The following is a 21,372-nucleotide window of genomic DNA, read 5'->3' on the forward strand; positions in this document are numbered from 1 at the left end:
TTCCTGCTTTCTGCCAGACTTTCTTCAAAGAAGGCAACCGGCATGAAAAAGACAGCTTGTCCTGCCTGCATACAAGAGGAAATAAAGGTTGTCTCTTTCTGGCAGTGACCACTGCTTTTCCAGAGAAATAAAAACATTCACAGAGAAATCAGATGTTCACCTGCTTCCTCTTTCCCTCTCATCCCATCTCCAAAATTCCCCCAGAGCAAGCCACTGATATTTTGTGGATGAGATTAGGAACAAATAATCATTTACCAAAAGCTGTGGCAGGACTCCAGACTTGCCTTTGTCAAAGAAAAAAGGTGTATTCTTACCTGATGCAAGGTAAGAGATACCAGAAACTTAGCTAGTATAAAATGTGTCTCAATTGGTTTTGAAGGGGCAAAGCTCCATGCAATTCTTACTTCTAATTTTTAACATAAGAAAGTTGCACAGTCTCCTTTAAATATGCCCTTGTACTTTTATTTTAATTTATTATCATGCATAAGCCACCTTGAAGGAACAATGTGTCCTGCTCCCACAGCTATGTGTCCTGTAAACCCTCCTTGGCTGGAGCCCAAAATTAAAATTCCATCTCAAGAAAATGAAACATAGAATCATAGAATGGTTTGGGTTGAAAGAGACCTTAAAGATCATCTAGCTTCAACTGCCCTGCCATGGGCAGGGACACCCTTCACTAGACCATGTTTCTCAAAGCCTCATCCAATCTGGCCTTGAACAATTCCAGGGATGGGGCATCCACAGCTTCTCTGGGCAACCTGTTACACTGTTTCACCATCCTCACAGTAAAGAATTTCTTCAATATTAGTAACCTAAGCCTACTCTCTTTCAGTTTAAAAGCATTCTCCCTTTCCCTATCTCATAGGCTCCCTTTGGGTACTGGAAGGCTGCAATTAGGTCACCCCAAAGCCTTCTCTCCTTCAGGCTGAACAACCCCAATTCTCTCCACTTTCCCTTAAATCATGGGTTTCCTCCTCTGGAGTTGCTCCAACGGGTCCATGTCCTTCCCGTGCTGGGGACCCCGAGCTGGATGCAGTGTTCCAGGTGGAGTCTCACCAGAGCACAGTAGAGGGGCAGCACCTCCTCCCTCACCCTGGTGGACATGGACATGCTGCCTTTGATGCAGCCCAGGACACCTCTGTGTCTGGACTGCAGGGGCACATGACCAAGACATGCCCAAACGTCAGGAAATGAAAAGAATGGTAACTTCAGACTAAATACAATGTTTAATTATTGGCATTACAAAAGGTAAAGGAACGCACAGCAATGAAAGTGAAAACCTCATCAAGCCAATTTGGAATATAATAAGGTCTCTATCCAGACCATTTGCATTCCCTTGGCTGTTTTAGAGATTAAAGGCCACAAGGATGTCTCAGAAGTTCATGTAAGTACAAGTATCACTCTAAACATTCCAAGTTAAAGATGTGCACTTAATTTTTCCTATGACCTGGAAAACACAGACTACCACATCAGTGAAGATACAGTAAGAGAATCCACACAACTTGATCTTTTCACAATCATACTGTATATTGATGTCAATATGACTTGGCAACTACTACCAGAGGCTTTTCTGACAGAATGCATGTTGGATTATACAGTGCAGGCAGCTGACTGGAAAATTGCCTACTGTGCTTCTACTGATTCTTTGATGGCATGAGACGTGGTATCCTCTTTGCCACTGCTTTTTTATTCATACCCCATACTTCCTTGTTGCAACCATTTGTGGTGCACAAACTCCTTTACCCAGCCTTCTTCTTCTTCCATTGCTAGGTCTCATTACCCATTCATCTACCACATCACTGACTCAAGTCTCATCTCTAGGCAGATTGCCCAATTCAGATATTAAAAACCATTCATACTACACCAAAAAATGGAAGCGTTTTAGCTTCTGATTTAACCATCAAAATGTATCCAATTATGTACCAGAGCTCACTCCAAGTTGCTGTTCAGTTCTAACAGTGTCATCTCCTAATCATCTAAATCCAGTATTAAAACAAAAAATGGACAATGAAAAAAATGTAGTTTTGCATTAAACCTGCAGTTGGAAGTTCCACAGCTATCCACAAGTCACTTAACTAAATACAGCAAAACACAGAGAAGCTGAGGTGTGCCTCAGTAGCTAGGAGTTATGATGTCTGCTTAGACTTTTTTTTTAAAGGAATCTGTTTCAGAGCTAGACAGTAATTTGTAATGGAAAGGACATCTGGATTTCATGGAGTCCAGTCAAAGAAAGTCCAACCAGAAGAGGTTGCTCAGGGCCATGGCCAGATGAGGTTTGAACAGCCCCTCATGAATTTCTGACTCAGGATAAGGGAACATTGAAATCCCAGAGGGTCATAATCAGTGGCACAGGGTCTAGTTGGAGGCCTGTCACCAGTGGCATTCCACAAGGTACAAGACTGGCCCCAGTACTGCTCAGTCAGCAAGTTCCACCTGAACGTGAGGATGAAAAACTTCATTGTTGAGGTGTCTGAGCACTGAAGCAGATTGCCCAGAGAGGCTGTGGAGTCTCCCTCATGGGAATTACTCAAAAACCATCTGGACACAATCCTGTGCCATGTGCTCTGGGATGACCCTGCTTGAGCAGGAAGGTTAGAGCAGATGATCCACTGCGGTGCCTTCCAACCTGACCCACGCTGTCATTCTGTGAACAACTCCAACAACAGAGATTCCACAGCTTCTCTGGGCAACTGTGCTTTGATCCTGAACAAGTATTTAACCAAAATATGCGATAAATGGAAGCTTTAAAATTCAGTTCAGAACACTGTTTAATTGCTTCATTTCTAAAAAAAGCAAAATGTTAAGGCTTCCATGTCAAGAGCCACAACAGCACAAAATCAATCTAGAGCTAGCAAAAGATACAATTTGTGTGTTTGCTTTGCTTGAACCAGAGCTGTAAGAAAGCAAAATAAGCAACAGGTTGAAGTCATTTTCAGAAATCCATGCTGTCACTTTTATCCATCTTTTAAAAAATTCAACTCTGAAACTCAATTTTAAAATAAATTGCAAGGTTCTAAAACAAATAATTGTTTGTCTCTCCACAGTCTCTAACTAAAAAATAGCAGCCTTGCCATTCATTTCTGATCACTGCATGAAAGACTTGGTTTATTTTCCCTCCAGGTGATCTGCCTGCTGATTTACAGTGGGGGTTTTTGGTCCCTTAATTCCTGGGAACCTTCTTCTCTGCACTGTACTGATGTATATGTTTAAACACTTATTGCACAAACAAGCATGCTGCATTCACATTGTCATTCCTGTTATTCCATTCCATTTTCATTCCTATGACATTCCATGTCCTGTGATTAAGAAGTAAAATAGAAATAAAGCATGCTTTGGAATTACTACAGATGCACTTGACACAGCAAGGAGCACCAATATTCTCCAAATGAAATTTGGACTTACAAATTTTAGGTTTTAAAAGGAAAACTCTGAAAGTCATTATTCCACTGTATTTTGTGTCTAAGGAAAGCCACTTAACAGAACAAGCTACTAAAATCTTTACTGGGTATAGTCCATAAGTATCTGAATACCTGACATATTAAATCTGAAATTCTTTCAAACTATTTATTTTGAAAGTATATTTTTTAGATGTAGACAGAATCAACACCTCTTTATTTTTACACCAGCAGGGACTAATTTCACTGTAGCTGTCCAGCAATAAAAAAATTTACTTCAGAATTCACATCTTTGTTTGCTACAGCAATTTAATATATGAACCAAAGTGATAAAAGCAAACTCCTGGCTCAAGAAATAACCATGAACTTTACACTTTACTTTCCAGCATAGACTTGAAAGCTTTATATCTTTAACAGCTATTTTACTTAGATAGATGATATTTTTAAAAAAAATCACTTTCTTGCAAAGCATTAACACACATTTTCCCTCACTTAAATACTTCAATTTCAAACACACCACAAAATGTACTCCCACAACAGTACTGTATTAGTATAAAACTATTTTAGTTCAATTAAAATGTCTAACTATCTACCCTCAAACCTATCTAAACTGTAATTTTCACTTTGAGCACTTCCAGCATATTCTCAGTTTTGTTTTCTTTTATCAGCTTCTTAAATCAGGTCCTGAATTCCAAATGTTAGGGAAATACAGTCATTAACTGCTAGGTAACAGCAGATTTTCCAATTTAGAAAACTAAATTACACACATCACAAAAATATGTGTATTTTGCTACCTGAAGTTTCATATTAAAATCTGTAATAACAAAACACTTTTCTGGCTCCTAGAACTTGCTGAAGTTTCTACTTTCTAATCTGCAATTCCAGGCCAGTTTGAAAATGGGATAGGGAAAAATCTTAATAAAAAACAAGCTTGAAGTGATATACAGCTCCTGACATGGTTTAAAATATGTTCTGGTGTAGAAGCTTTTGGTGCCTCCCCAAGTGCTGCCTAGTAATCATGTTGGAGTTTACAGGATATACAGATGGCAGACCCTCAGCTTACCAAAGAGTTACTCTGTTAACTGAAGAGTGACCTCATACAGTTGAACCTGACTCTCAAATTGGCGTGTTCCCACCTTTCCCACACCAATTTTTTTTTCTTTTTAAGTAGCATGAAGTAGCAGCAGAAAGCACAATATTTTAGCCATCTGAGCATGTAGTATTCTTGAACTACCCCACCTATTGGAAGTGCTCTCTGTTACCTCTATCTTTTAAAATTGGAGCCATTATAGTCAATTGTGCAAATCTATGGTTGGTCGTCCGTAAAAAGAGGATTTTTAACTCACTGAACTGGAACATCTTCCAAGCAGTTCTTCAGATCTCTGACAAGATACCATACAGCACACACATGCCAATCTGATATTCCCATACATCTACGTTCAGTTGTTCAAAAAAACACTCATTTATCACTTGGAAAGTTTCAAAAATCAGGGTAGTTCTTTTTGTAATAAAACCTAATCATTAAAGAGGTGCAATAAAGGTCCACATATATAAAAAAATGGATGTTTTTTCACCTCCAGATGACATACCAGCATCTGGAGCCCATCAATGAGAAGCAAAAATCTTATGATACTTGTTGATACTTGTTAGGAAATGCATTTGTTAACTTGGCACACCCTCAGGCGTTAAAAAAGACTGTAGTGTGACAGCCCCACTGGAGTGCCAGCATCCTCAGAGGCAGCCACAGCAGGGTGGAGAAGCAGGAGCCTGGAGTCTCCCACTAAAGCAGGTCACTTCTATTCCGAGGGGAACCACAACCATTTTGGGGCTGAAAGAAGCAACAAAGGCTGTGCAGCACCTGGTGTACACAGAGGTGAGATGAAGACCAGTATTGGTAAATAAATGTCTATCAAATGTTGCAAGTAGACTTTAAAGAATATAACTACCAAACAGATCCCTCAAAATGCCTGCAGCAAACCATGAAATCCAATACCAATCCTAAAAAATGTTCAGCATGCATTCTCTTTCAGGACAGAGACACTAGCTACTGAACATAAGTCATTGCCCTAGACAAACTTTTCAACCAGGACAGAGAAGTCTTGAAGATTAATTTCACATTAATGAAAACACTATAACACAGAACATGCTTGTGCTATCATGATTTTTCCCAATCAAAAAAATCCATGATAAGCTTCAACTTCACAAATATGCTGAAACTGTTGTCTTTTTTATCCTCTTATCTTCCCCCTCCTCTGGTTGCTTGTGCCCTTGTCACTTCTGAAAACTACTAATTCACTTTCTCATGGCATATTCATACAGCTTCCTGTTCAATTTGGCCCTAATTTTTGACTGAGATGCTTGTGCACTTCTGTTACCTGTGTTAAATATTGAAAATACTACCAAAAAAAAAAAAAAAAAAAAGAAAGCAAAGAGCAAAAAAAGCAGGCTCTTTCCAAAAGTACCATCGCCCTCAGCAAGTAAAAATCTGGATTCAAAGTTGTCTGCTTCTTCTATCTCCACTGTTTGTGAGGGGGAATGATACAAATTTACACCTGGAATATTACATAATTTGTTTACTTAAAATGTCTTCATAAATTTTCCAGAATGCAATCCCTTAAAACTATTTCTAGTTGAACTGCAGCTATCCATAATTTCAGTTCACTAGCAACAGCCTTACATTTTTCTGTTACCCTTCCTGGCCTCATTAGAAGTTAGCAACAAACTGCCAGCACCCTAACTCCTCAAGTTTGAAAAGCACTAGGCCCTCTGTGGGCATAAAAAATAAATCTAGTCCTCTTGCCCTGAATAATAATAACAATTTAAAAAAGAAACAAAACAACCCAACCAGATGACTTCCACCAAGGTAAACAGCACAACCTGCTAACAAAAACAGAACATCACTTCTGTTTTGTCCATACAAGGCAGCTGGGGGATGATGCATGTGACATACACAGAGAGGCTGATGGAATGGGGTTTTCTTAGGCTGGAGATGGGAGATGCAAAGGAGGAGCTCATTGCTGTCTACAGCTACCCAACAGATGAAGGGAAGACAAAGATGCACAGCGGAAGGACAAGAGGCAATGGATGCAAGCTGGAACATTGGCAATCCCAATCAGGCATCACGAATTTAGTTTTCCACTCAGGAATTTAGTTTTTCACTATAATAGTGATAAAACTCTGGGAAATGCTTGCTCATAGAGGCTGCAGAATCTCCAGCTCAGAGATTATTTAAAGAAATTGATTAGATATTTCCCCTTGAGCCACTGGTCTTGATGGTGGTGCTGCAAGGGTTTGACCCATAGGGCCACATTCACTTCCAGTCTGAATTATTTGATGGTTCTCTTACCATCGCCAACAAAGCAACAGAACAAAACCAACAACAAAGAACAAACTGAAACACTGAATTTCAGTTCTGGATTATGTAGAAAACTCAATTGCATTTTCTAGACCAAATGAAACCAAACAGTGTAACAGGACAAAGCTTCTCCTAATATTTAGAACAACAGATTCACTTTGTATCCAAACAGGCTGGTTTTTATTTGCTTGCATCCAAGTCTGCCTGGTTATATAATATTTTAGTTAAAAGAGAAAAACAAAACAAAAACTTGCCAAATTAACATATGTCTAGAAATGAAATTCTCAAAAAACAGTCTGAGAAGATTTCAAAAATTGTTTTGAAGAAAATAAATATACTAACAAGTCTAATTCACATCCTTTTGTAATTAAAAGTGGCAATTATTTGTGCAAAATCCAACACTGTACAAACAACAAAAAATATCAGAGACTGAACAGATTTCACATCTGCAATGTTGCCACTGGATCCATTGTATCTAGGCAGCTGTCATTTGTACATCAGCAAATGTTCACTGCACAGGTGAAGCTGTGATGTGTAAGCTAACAAATCACTATCTACAACTGGTTTCAAGGCAATTTGAACCAGCAATGGAAGTATCACTGATAAATACTAAATACTACAGTTAATCAAGAGATCAAAGCTTACAGCTACAGCAATTTATTTTGTTGGTTCAGATTTAGCTTTCCATTGCTTTACATGGTGTTCGGTGTACCAGAGTGGGCATCACTAAGCTAGGTGTTGTGCAAGAGATAAAAAGAATTACAGATTCCATAAATCAACCAAGTCATACCAGCAATTGCAGTGCAAAGCATAAAACAAGTAATCCTCTGTAATGAAAGCAAGAGCTACGTCGCACGATCAGAAGTTAATTCTTCGGTCCTGAAAGTAATTATGAAACTCTGGCAATCAATTTTTGTATATTAAAAAAATAACAGAACATTTTCATAGAGGAAAAAACTCTGAAGCTCATCACAATAGCTGTGGAGCTATTTAAACTTCTCTTAAGAGCTATGTCCTTTTAGAAAGTTTACAAACAAGTATTCAGGTAATTCAAGTATCAGGTATCACCTAACAGGAGCACTTAGTAAGATGTATCCTTAACTAATGTGTTTATCTAACAAATGTACTGATATAATTAATAACAGAAGCAGAGACCCACAACAGCTGCCAATAAAATTTTGGTTAAAGAAAAAAGCAAAATCCAGTGCTCGAATCTGCAGCTCCTACACTTAACAAAGAAAAATTTGGAGATTGGGTTCCTAATTTCCTTAATATTTTTGCTGGATTTGGGGGGAGGTTGTTGTTTTGTTGTTTCGTTTTTTTTTTTTAATAAAGGACTGACATTTGACAGCATACTCATATTTCTCAAAGCAGCACAACACAGCATCCATTTTGAAACAGCTTCAGATTGAACTAGAGGACGTCTAGAAAAGAAAACCAAAACCATAAAACCACACACTATACCACAGCTCCATTTCATTAAGTACAAAAGCAAGATTTCTGTCTGTCTGGTGGGTAATTCTACTTTAATACAAATCAGAATTAAAATCTTTAAAGCAGGTTCAATAATGGTTGGCAGCACAGACTCATGCAACCACAGCTCTTATTGTTCCTTTCCTAACTCTCTTAGCAAAATCAACATGGACAACACTTATTTTGCCCTACACTAGGGCTTGTGAGAACTGGTATTAGAAAATGTAGGTTCCAGTTCCTGGGTATCACTACTGTGTTATTCACAGCTCAGAACTGTTAGGTAACATTGTTTATTTTACCCATCCAAAATTAAAGATGAAGATTACAATGACTTCATTTTTCAACACTTTTTAATGCAACCATCTCACCTTTTTTTAAATGCCATCTAGTAAAGAATTTCAAAGGGCTCTGCTTCTTTAATGAGGCATTAAAATACAGTCACACGACAAAAAAGCAACTCTACTAAGTCTCTTAAACCCCTGGACTTACATTATCAGCTTTTATGTGCCTGTCAACACTCAACAGTAAGAAGCAATGGTTTGCTCTTTGCCTCGAATTTAAACTTTCCTGCTGAGAGCTTTAACTCCTTACAAACTGTCAAAGCTTTGACACTTCAGCAGAAAGTAAATCTACAACATGATGCAATGGCCAGGTGTAGTCTCAACCAGCCACTAGCCACTAATTTACTAGTGGCCATTTAATTCACCTCAAAAAGCAATAAACTAGAAACACTTCCCACCCCCCCGTGTACCCACACTGCTTGCACATCAGCCCTTTTAAATAGGTAATAGCTCTGTCAAAGAACCAGGTACAGTTAACTTGCCACTTTAAAGAAATGAAACATTTAAAATTGTAGAGATGTCAACATACGGCTAAAATGCAAATCCATTTCCAATCCAGAAGCTAAAGTAAGAGTGCAGCATTTTTCAAGAAACTAAGGGCAAAGTGATAAATTGGAACTTCTTTACCAAGAACATTTCTCTGAGTATCTACAGCCTGGATCTCACATTCAGTGTACATGTTCATTGGCATAAAGCTCATTATTAATTCCATTAACAAAGATACCAAGCCAGGTGCACCTGTAAAAGAGTAAGAGTTGGACGGATTTCCATGGTAGAAAATGTGAAATCCACTGCTGGGAACTATTCTGCTTGGTATAAGCTAAAATATTTGTATCATTATTTTAGTGTACAGAAAAAAAAAATGACTGCAAAGACAAGCCATACTGTTTCTTTACAACAATAAAATGAGACAGAGACTCAAAATGAGAGCCTTGAGATACTACACCTAAGAGCAGTATACTGAAAAATTATCCTTTCCCTATTCTTCTGTTCCTTTCACACTGTAATTCCACAGTATACAAAACCCCTATTTAAGTCTCCTAACCTTGATAAGGACTTGATACTACTCTCATTCAAGTGAATGGAAAAAGATCTCATAATTGGCCTCAAATTATGCAATGCATGACTGAGGCATTGAGTGGCAAAGTTACAGGATAGTATTTTAATAATGTATTTATGAAAATATTAGGGGTTTTTTTCATAATAGCAGGAAAATAAAGTCCTTTTTGCTCCTTGTGATATAAAGTAAGGAACTAGCTTGTCTAAAGGTCAACCATTTCTGCTGAGAATGCACAACACAGAGACAGCTCTTCCGTCCTCCCCAGTCCAGGCATTTACTGGGGTGGTAGCCACAAGGTAGTACACAGAAGTTACAAATACATCTATGGTTTCAAAAGGGGAGATGAAGGAATTAAACAAAAGCTATCTGAGGTTCTGCCAATGTTGGCATGTCTCCTCTTTCAAATACCTTAAATACAGTCTGGCATGGGATTTTCTCTCATCACTAGAAGGACTTCAATGGACTTCAAATGCCAAACAAATCCTTTGACTCACTGTGTCAAACCCCAAGGGAAACATCTGACAGCAGGAAAAGTAGGAACAAGAATGCCAAGAGTTAAAAAGTTAAGTCAGACTGATTCAGCATTCAGATCAAACAAATACAGTTCTTCCTAGATTATTAATGAGCGCTCCAAGCAACCAGGGGCTCTGACACAGACAAGAAACTGCACATCACAGGCATTCCAGAGCTCTGGTCTGCCTTCACTGGAACAAAACCCTAGTAAAATATGCATTCCCTCCTGTTTTAAAGCACTGCTTCTCTGTCCATATACATACACAAAACTGTTAGGCACAAAATACTTCCTTCATCAAGGTTATGATCTACAGATTTTTTTTCTGAAAATTCTTTAACATCTGTAGTAACTTCTGAAATACGCCAAACAAAAAGCACATCTTTCACACCCTCAACACACAAACAAAATAATAAAAAACCAAAAAGACACAAGAAGAGACAGCAAGTTTTCTCACCAGCCACAACTTCAAATAAAGATTTTTTGAGATGGTAGAAAGAATACAATGATGTTTCAAGCAGTGGTTACAGAATCTTGTTAGTTCAAATGGAAAGAGAAGGGCTTTTTTAACTGAGCATAAGACATGTGTGGGAAATACTAGTAAAACACAATGGATGTGTGAACCATATATTTTGGAAAGACAAGAGAGTCAAAAGCATCAAAATTTCCCATTTACTTAGAACGGTTTAAAAACCAAACAATAAAACTTGATATATAGGAATGACCATGTCCAAATGTAGCAGATTAGAAACAGCAATTTTAGACAGAGTAGGTACTCAGCAAAAAAATTCCCCATACTTTTTCAAGTGGAAGCTCAATATCAGAAATTAGTCCAAACTGCTAAATTCCGAATCCTTCTTTCAGACTGAAAGGCCCTTATCATTAGGCAGGTGGGAGATAGTCCTGCAGATATCAAAGGCTATCTCTAGGATATCTAGAAAGAAACAGTCCTCTTAATCAAGTTTTAAACTGGCCTAAGTGTGTCTCATTATCAGTGCAAACATCACACTTCCAATGCACAGCTGAGTTTTACAGGGGGAGGGAATGGCAGAGGGCATATAATAATGAATTATTACTATAAAATCTCACAGAAAACAGTTTTAAGCCTTAGAAATCAGTCAGCTTGAAATATAGCCAATTCAAACAAAAAAATAATTCAGGGTAATGATTTCAAACCAAACATTCACCCAGGTCTTCTGGAAACTTCCTTGCAGTTTTACAATCATTTCCTATGGTCACCTATCACTGCTGGTCTGGACCTGCACAAGCATGTTGGGGAAGAGAAAAAGAGAAGTGACCAGTCCTCCAGAGAAAACAATGATGATGACCTTGGCTTCATACTGTGCATAGATAAATGACTCAAGAAGTGCAGGCATGAAGTTGCTTGGCATTAGTGTAGTTCCACTACGAACCACTGTTTTCTACAGTAACAAGAGGTGAAACACTTTGGCATAGGTATGGATTTTTACATCAAGAATGCACATTTAAGAATGTCTTACCAAAAGTAACTTCTCCTTTGCCAGTCTTGTCAAACAGCTGAAAGGCTACTATGAACAATGCATCTGGAGCACACAGGACTGATTCAAATGCCACAAACTCTTGAAAGGATATCAACCTAAAGGATGAAGGAAAAAACAATAACTATGAAACCAACTTGCTCACAAATAACTGAAATACAATATAATATTGATTATACAAAAGAAATAAGACCATAACCAAAATATGTTCAAAATGTATTCAGTAGGGATTAAAATTTATCCTAAAATGCCCTCTCCCCAGTGCTGTCAGGAAGCCTTTATATCACTAAACGGAAATGTCTGTTGAACAAGGCATTATTCTTCTCAGCAAGTCACAACAGAACATAAAATAAGCAAAACATTCAGCATGGCTACTCACGTCAGCTTTAATGTCTAACTGAACTGCCCTCTGGGGGAGCCTACCTCCCTCCACTGGCAAGACAGAGCCAATAAAGACATGAGTAACTTCCCTCAAAACTCAGTACTTAGCACTTTTGGAAAGCAAATCCATTCAAGACCTACACGCTGCCACTCACTTCAGAAGGAACCGATCAGAATGTGTTATCTGTTTGCTAGCAACTTATTAGTCATCCATCACAGCCCTCCAGTCCTGCATGTTGAGTCACAAATTTCAATCAGTAGTCTGCATGTTCTTCCTCAGCCCAAGAGCAGTTTATTCAAATTCATCATTACAGCCTGGTTCCTAATGTGCTAGCACAGTAGTAGGGCATAGATAAAAGCAGGGTTGTCCTTCCAGAAGTTAGTTCATAAGCAGAAATATGTAATTAGACAACATGGTATTGTTTCCAGCAGTAGGTTTGATAACAGCAAAGACCTTGAACATTCTAATTTCTCTGCATCACACCCAAGAGTTCAAATGGAGATCAAACTCCTGTTCTTAAAGAGGCAAAGGCCAACTATTCTTTATCCTGCTTCTTTAATGTCTAGGCTGTAGAGTTTAAAATCATCTTCAAATATGTGGTGGCAGGGCCTGCTAGCAGTCTGGGATAGTTAAGATTGCTGTCTCTCAGGCTGCTTTATGTCAGTGTAGCAGGCATGTAACTTTAATGGGTTCATGTGGCAGCAGCTGGGGAACAAGGATTGTTTCTGAAAAGCACAAAATTCAGTGTATCCAATATCAAAAAACACACACAAACCCAGGGGATTTTTAATGGAAACCAACTATATTCTTAGGACTTTGGTCCAAAGTGACACTGCAGCCCATTCAATGAAAACTTCTACTCAGTATGCAAAAATAGTGAGGAACTAACAGGTTGAATAAGTTGGAAAAGATGTATTTTCCATTAAGTTATGATGACCCATGACTATACAGCAATTTCCAGTCACTTGTTTTATGGGAATTCAGAGAATATGCTGAGTTGGAAGGGGCCCATCAGGATCATGGAGTCCAACTCCTGGCCCTGCACAGGACCATCCCCAAAAATCACAACATGTACCTGAGAGAATTGTCCTTCCTGAACTCAGACAGGCTTGGTGCTGTGACCACTTCTCTGGAAAGCCTGTTCCAGTACCCAACCACACTCTGAATGAAAAACCTTTTCTTAATATCTAACCTAAACCTCCCTGAACTCAACTTCATGCTGTTTGCTTGAATTCTGACACTGGTCACGAGAGTGAAGGGTTTAGTACTTGCCCCTCCTCTTCCCTTGTGAGGAAGTTGAAACCACAATGAGGTCTCCTTTCAGTCTGCTCCAGGCTGAGAGACCTCAGCCACTCCTGATATGGCTTCCCCTCAAGGCCCTTCACCATCCTTGTTGCCCTCCTTTGGGCACTGTGTAACAGCTTAATTTTTTATATTGTGGCACCCAAAGCTGCACACTTTATTCAAGGTGAGGCTGCCCCAGCCCAGAGCAGAGCTGGACAATCCCCTCCCTTGCCTGGCTGTGCTGTGACTGATACCCCCCAGGACAAGGGTGGCCCTCCTGGCCACCAGGGCACTGCTGACTCATATTTAACTTTCTGTCAACCAGAACTCCCAGGTCCCTTTCTGTGGCACTGCTCTCCAGCCTCTCATTCCCCAGTCTGTCTGTACATCCAGGGTTGTCCCATCCCAGGTGCAGAATCTGGCACTTCCCCTTGTTACACTTCATTGGTTGGTGATTGCCTGTCTCCCTAGTTTGTTGAGGTATCTCTGCAGGGCCTCTCTGCCCTCAAGGATGTCAGCAGTTGGCAAACTTACTTAGCATCCCTGTGAGTCCTGCACCAAGGTGATGTATGAAGATGTTGAAGAGCACAGGGCCAAGGATGGAGCCTACAGAACACCCTAGTGACAGGTTGGCAGCCTGATGTCACCCTGTTCACTGTAACCCTTTGTGCCTGACATGCAAGCCAGTCACTCACCCATCAGGGAACTGGGCCACTCAGCTGTGTGCTGGACATTTTGTCCCGAAGGACACTGTGAGAGACAGCATCATAAGCTGTGCTGAAGTCTTAAAAGATTACATCCACTGGCTTTCCTAGATCAACACTTGAAGTGTGTTTGCTGCACATCAGCAGCCAAACATCCACAAGGTAACAAGCCAACTTCCACGAGGAACACAAAAACATGAGAAGATTAATAAAAGAGGACATTTTTTTAAAAAAGCACAGCACAGAGAAGGCCTAAAAGCTGTTCTACATTACCTCCCTCAATACACCTGCAATAAATAAAAGTAAAAGAAATGCAGAGTATGAAATGGTCTAACAAATAATTAACTCTGGGATCTTGCCACCATAAATTATAACATAGTGCAAGAAGTAAATAAAAAGAAAAGTCCTCAGGTATTCTTAAGATTAAACTCAAAATTAATGATGTCAGCAAAAATATAGGAATGCCTTAAGCTCTACTGGCAAAGAAGTCTGTACCTGGTTACATATGCACACATTAGCACACAAGCAATCCATCAGGCCTTTAAATGCCTTGGGAGCTCTCAGTACTTCCCACCATTAGACACAGACTACACAGATACTCAGTCTTTCAAAGGAAGAAAACTTCCATCCCTTCTAAGCCAAAAGAAATTTTTTCAAAAGTAGCATTACCTTCAATTTTGAACCAATCTATCACAACCTACTCAGTTTTGTATTTATGCATATTTACTGTTACAATGTGACTTACTGGCTATAAAAAGCTATTATTATTTATTATCATTGGCTACATACCTGACAGAACAGTAAACAGATCCAAAGCACTGAGTTCTGTTCCAAAGATTATAATACATGCACACAGGAAAAACAAAAAGGACAGCAGGTGACAAGACTCTAGAATAGGACTGTTTGGAATTATAAATGTAAAATCTCAGCCAACATCATTTTGGTAAAGCTGCTTTTTGTGTGAAACAACCTGCACATGTCCTTACCAATGGTTCACAATACAGTGATTACAGCACAGAAAAGAAATACAGCACCTATCCCAGCAGAATCCCAGCACCATGTTAAGAACATATGCTATGTGACTAGGCCTGGGTTTGATTAAAACTCCATGTATTAACACTATTACAAGATTTTATACTAGTAGAAGCATATTTTTTCAGCACTTGGAAGCAATAACCTCCCTAATAAATCACAAATAAATGCTTAAAATAACCCTATATCCATTTTTAAAAACAATTACTCATAGAACTAGGAAGATTTAAAAGTGTACAAATTGTGTAGTTCTAGCCAGACTGTTAAAGAAGAGACATTAATATCTGCTGTGCCAGCTGAATTCAAATTAACCCAATTTTTACATGTTAATTAAACCAGCTATTTTCTTCTTATTGTATTTTTGCTCCCTAAGTAGACTAGCCTGCTAGTGATTCCCAACAGATCTATTCTAAGGACGACGTATTCATTTACTTCTATTATGACCATACAATACAGTAACTGAGCAGTAATTTTTCAGTCAATTACACGTGTGATTCTTAATGCTTAAAGAAGCTGAAAAAATGTGTACTACATAGACATATGCTCACTTCTCTATACTGCACAAGGGTAGTTGCCTGGGTAACATGTTTTCTCTCTGGTTTAGCACCACCCTTTTGGGTTTAGCATAACCCTTCAGCGAATATCATTAGGTGTCATTAAAGAGCACATGTTAACATGGACTTCAATATACTACTTAAGAGTTATTTCATATACCTAAACAAGTAGTCATTTATGTTACAAAAGCAGAGAAAAACCTAGTGATTTTAACAGCACAACGAGAGGAAGCTGAAATGTTTACAAAATTTTATTTCAGTTTTGAAGATATTCCACCCAAGTAAGTCAAAGTCGTCCTTCACCCTCACATCCTCATTACCAGTGCCAATACTGCACAGTTTATTCAGGAAGGTTCAAACCTTGATATTTCAAAAGTATCCACATACAAGAGCACCAGTCTAAACATAACAACAGAGTATGGTGCAGCAAAACCACTATTTACTACCCTCTCCTGTCTTCCATGCTCACACCCATGGTATCTGGACACCCCACAGACACAACACATTCCCACCACAGAAAGTCTGCAAGTAGCCACACAAAGAAAAAAACCCACCTGCTTTTTATTACCTGCTGTAATAACACATACAAATGCAATGATGAAGAGGTTTTCTTCAGAAATCAATGCAGATGTTTTTACTGTATCAGCAATTTAAACATGGTAACATAATGGGACACAAATTGAAGCTACATCTATTATTTTACACTGCAAGCTAGGTAAACTAAGTATAGTGTAAATTGGTGCATTAGAGGATAAATTTATAACCAATAATAATGGAAAATGCTGGTATTTCCAAGTGTTATTTTTGAATACTTTGTCCTTTCTATAAATAAAGCATATGGTATTTCTTAGTAAAGTGTTAGTTACTACAGTCCAAACAGAGACGTGCAGTAAATACTTATTTTGTTAGGCAGATGTTTAAAAGTACCAACAAAAATCTGAAAAATTATATTACAGTAGGCAGGACGGAAAATGCCTATTGCTGATAGGCCTTTAGAAAGCTACTGTTTTTTGGGGAAATTTCTGATCCAAGTGAGGCCAAATGAAGCCTTTTTTTTTTAAACTAAGGTTAGGAGTGAGAGGCTTAAGGCCAGGAACCAGGCTCCTCAATCTGTTTCATACAAACAACAACCACGCAATACAACACTTATTAAAATGTATTTTATTACCAGTCGACTACTTTGAAAGGTTTGTCTGGCAAGGAAAGTATTTCCTTTTCTTAGAGGAAACCTTAAAAAAAACGCCTCCATAAGAGAACAGCAGAAAAGCCCACCATCAAACAAACCTCTGCCCTGGCTTAAGATGGAGGCAAAACTTGCTCCCATGGCAACAGATATTCACTGAACAACAGAGTATGCCTTAAGAGGTCTCGTACCTTTGTCACAACAACAACAGCTCAAGTAGACCCTCAAAACCTCAATCTCTGGCCATGCAGGAACTGGGCTAGACTTACATGAGCTTTTGTCTACAAGTGACCACTGTGAGATTGTATGTAAGAGCTGCAGTTTGTTTCATTTTACACTCAGAACTTCTTCAGCTCTTGGGTAAGAAACTCTTTGCCCACCGATACGCCCTGCTCGTGAGTCTGAAGTCCTTGTGCTGTCTGCGTTTCACCTGTGTACTTACCCAGTTAAGTATTTCACACTGATTACACTTGGTATGTATACTTAACTTGTCACCAAAATCAGAAGGAATTAAAAAGCATTCTAAAGAGCGCTAGGAACAGCCCTGGTGGAGGCTCAGACCCTTTTAGCGACAAGTGGTCATGCTCAACAGTCATGAACAACAGCTGCTTCTTCAGAGCAAAAGAGGGATCCAAGACAGTGGATAAATGCTTCTGGAAATAGCCTAGCAGTATTTTCAGAACTGCACTACTTTAAGTCACCAACACTGTAAAAAGGTATCTTGCTCTTTCAAGATACCTTCTATCTTATAATAGAAATAATGCTAAATTACTGAACAGACTCTCGTGACCTTAACCATGTGTAAGTCCCTAAACACTGACAAGCCTATTAAAAATTAACACCAACAAAAGCTGGTTTGTGCTTCACTGTAAAACTGGGAGCTCTGGACTGCTAAATTGGCAACATTCAATAGGAGAGGACCAATAGTCCTGTTGCTGCCTTGAGGAGATTTCGTGACAGGAACCAAAAAGCAGCTGACCCTAGCCTCAGATGATTACTCTGCAAATTACTTTAAACACCAGGAGAACAAGGTACAAAAACTGAGCAACATGGCAAAAAAGGCTGCAATGCCACGTTAGGGAGATGGATGATAATCACTTCCCAAACTTTCTCCATTCTTTCACACATTAGCTAAACAGGAAGACAGCCTGAATACCAGAAGAGACTCTCCAAAGACACGTTAGGAACTGTCACTGCAGTGTGGATTACAGAAACAATCCTTACCCACGGCAGAAAGCAGCAATTAGAAGCCTCAATACTACACCGCAAAACTCTTACAAGATCACGCCAAGTTACGAAATCCAAACTTGTCAACAAGTTCACATAGGCTACAGTTTTACATTTTGTTCTTCCTGACACCAGCTTCTGTGAGGGAGATCCAAATCACAAGGTATGGATTATGTTCTCAATCTTCTTATTACAAAACGGATTTGAAGCCATGTAATTTGGAAAATGCTGTTTTTGCAGGCATCAAACCAAGGGAAGAAATCTGAGAAATGTTTAATGTTTTCAGTCAAACGCTGTCTGAAGACATGGCTTTCTTGATGCCATCAATGTTACCAACACAAGCTTTTACAGAATTCTTTTCCTGGGGCAGCAATCATCACATTAACTCATCTGCAAGGCTTAAGGTGCTCAGCTGCAAATACACGAGAGTGGCTGAGTTGAAAAGAGAGCATAGAAAGGACTGCAAAATTTCTCAGTTATGCCTGCATCTTTTCCTAGGAAGACTGCATTCTCTAGTCATGCTTTGTTTATCTCACATTTTACTCTCTGCAACCACTGATATGAGTCATGCCTGAAGTTTTCTGGTTTCTAAAAATGCCACAACTACACACTTTAAGTCCATAGCTAATTATTCTCAAATTTCTCTAAAGATACTTTAAAGGGAGAGTTCAACAACTCATATGGGTGAAGAGATAGCTTGCCTGGGCATGTACCAAAAGCAAATGCTAGGATTTCATTAAAGTAGGGGGAAGGAAGATGGAAGGGTAGCTAATCTTGCCTATTGGCAAAGTCGGCCTTTCAAATGCAAACCATGTGCAACCAACTTCACTGCTGTCTTCCCAAGATTGCAGACTAGCTCCCTAAATACCTTAGGTGCTCCTCCTCCCTCTTGAAGCAAAAACACAGCGGCAAAAACCTTTAACAGTGCCATGGCAAAACAAAGCAGGGGCACTTTTTTCTAGGATCTCTTCCTACACCCTCTAAACTTATGTTGGATTTCTATTTGAATGTGTTTGTGACAGATACATAAAGTAAACAGAGACAGAAAGACTCAGGGAAGGAAAGAAAAGCAGGAGCTAGGGGAGCCAGCCAACAAACATGAAAGGTTCCATGAATTAAAAATACATAGTAGACAGAAAATTGTTTGCACCACTAAATGGAAAGTGCAGTTGAAAACAATGTTTCCACTCTTTTCACTTAAAATATTCTGTATCTCTTTATGGATCTGCAGAGGAAAATAAAACAACCCCCCCCTTCAAGGATCACACTGTTTGAAAAAATGATTTTGTATTTTTTAAATGAACAACAGAAAAAGAAAAAGAAAAAAAAATCAACTACAAATTCCCCCCACCTCCCAAACCAAAACCACAAAAAACCACTTACCCATCTTTTGTCTGATCCACCACACCTGCAAGGAGCTGTACAGTGCTTGCATTAGGCAAACCATCTCCAATTATCTTCAAGTACCGTGTGACAAAGTCATTAGGAGACATGAAGAATTCTCCATTCTTCTCCACACTTGCATACTGTTAAGTGAATACAATATTTAGTGCCACACGTCCTGCTCCAGGCATTTATTACCACCACCCATAGTCCCCAATCACGAGCAGGTCTCTGTTACAGCAGATGACAGTTCTGCTCCAGGGAACCTACAGCCTAGACCCAAACAGGAAAGAGTAAGAGGAGAGTACTGAAGCAGCTGAGGCTCAGCTTCCCACACAACGAATGGCAGACATAGGATTTTTTGATTATCATGTCAAAATTTCTCCACAGTAGTCTAGAGATTCTCCACAGCACCAAGTATGTTTCTGAAGTAGAAGAAGAAGCACATTTGCAAGCACGTATGTGGCATCTCAGGCCCACTGAAAGTCTGACAGCATATCTTATTTATGTGAAATGAGTCCTTCTTTAGCCATTCTATGAGAAGGCAGGGCTGGTGACACCTGCACACGCCAGGGCAGCAAATGATCCCGCAGGAATGTCCACCTGGGGGTGCTGTACTGGAGGACTCTACTGCATCACCTCCAGCCATGGAGATTTCTCCTTAAGGAAAGGAGAGCCTACAGATACTTCTCCTTGGCTGAAGTGCTGAAAGGAGGCCAAAGAATACCATTTGCAGAAAAATATAACAGCAAAAAACGAACTTTGACAGTTCAGCACACTGCAGAAATAAGAAAAGAATTGTGACACCTGTCATACATTATCCCTGCTTTACACACAGTTACTAGCATACTACTCCAGAAAAGACCCAAGCATATTTGCTTCCAGGGGAAGCCTCCAGTAATACATTACAAATGAAAGTAATATTAATATTTTTGAAGATAATATCTAAATAAAAAAATAAAATGTCCTTTGTTACCACCTCTACCCTCAAATTTTTAACTCCTAATTTTCTGAAGAAGGTCAAATTTGAAATCAACCCTAAAGAATGTATTTTGAGAAAATAAAAAGGATAATGACAATTATTAAGAGAAACAGAAATCCCAGGCAAGATTTGTAGAACCATGTGCTAGCTTTAAAGGAAACAGATCTATCTTGGGATAACAAGTATGCATTGAGAACAGGAAAGAAACCGCTAATTTCTCTTTTTTAATTTTTTAAGGCAGGGTAGGATGATAAACTATCATTGCATCTCCCCACAGAGTATTATCCACACTAAAGTAATAAATAAATTAGATGCCTATTGCTATTTTCTAGTGTACTTCAAGCACATGTTTTATTTCACATTACTGTGGCTCCGCTAAGGGACGAAAACTGCCAGTTTTCATTTCATATTGGAACCTGCAGCGCACTGTTACACCTGCTGTAGGCATATAACTCTCAGAGGGATGCCAAAGTGTTACAGTAAGTAGATTATTTTCTTCTAGTGCTGTAGAAATACCATTTTCAGGTACAGCAATATCTTCGAGAAATAGGGCTTCAGAGAAGCAAGTCCAACAAAACATAACTTGTTTTGGCATCTATATATTGGATAGTGCTAAAGGATTCCTGTTTCAATAACACATGCTTGCTAGCTGCTACACTGCAAGGAATTTTGAATTGTATACTTTTATAAGAACTAACAGATCAATTGATTTCAATGTAATCATTTGCAGAAAGACAGAATCCTTCAAAATCCCAGCCACAGAAACTTTTAACACAGCTGCTATTGAGAAACAAATCAAATAAGTCAGACAGCCTATGCTTCTACATTTCTTTTTTTCATCCAGTCTAACCCCCTGCTAGGGCACTCAATAACAGAAAACAGCACAAGGTTACAGTGTCCCCCTGTTTCTTGTCATTGTGATTTACTCAAGTGTATTTGAAATCCAATCACTACTCTATACTACATATAGAAAATGACCTTGAAAAATG

General features: G+C 39.0%; 1 protein-coding gene across 4 annotated transcripts in view; it reads right to left on the reverse strand.

The window, feature by feature from the left end:
* Positions 1-21,372, reverse strand: part of SLC25A13 (solute carrier family 25 member 13) — a 98,905-nt gene that overhangs the window by 51,015 nt on the left and 26,518 nt on the right. For all 4 annotated transcript variants that reach the window (XM_059481044.1, XM_059481051.1, XM_059481059.1 and 1 more), the window contains exons 3-4: positions 19,402-19,544; positions 11,635-11,750 (exon numbers count right to left, since the gene is read on the reverse strand). In XM_059481044.1, the coding sequence (XP_059337027.1) occupies positions 11,635-11,750; positions 19,402-19,544 (259 nt within the window). The remainder of the gene's footprint in view (positions 1-11,634; positions 11,751-19,401; positions 19,545-21,372) is intronic.

The sequence above is a fragment of the Ammospiza nelsoni genome, chromosome 1 (assembly GCF_027579445.1).
Source record: "Ammospiza nelsoni isolate bAmmNel1 chromosome 1, bAmmNel1.pri, whole genome shotgun sequence".
In the NCBI taxonomy this organism is placed as follows: domain Eukaryota; kingdom Metazoa; phylum Chordata; class Aves; order Passeriformes; family Passerellidae; genus Ammospiza; species Ammospiza nelsoni.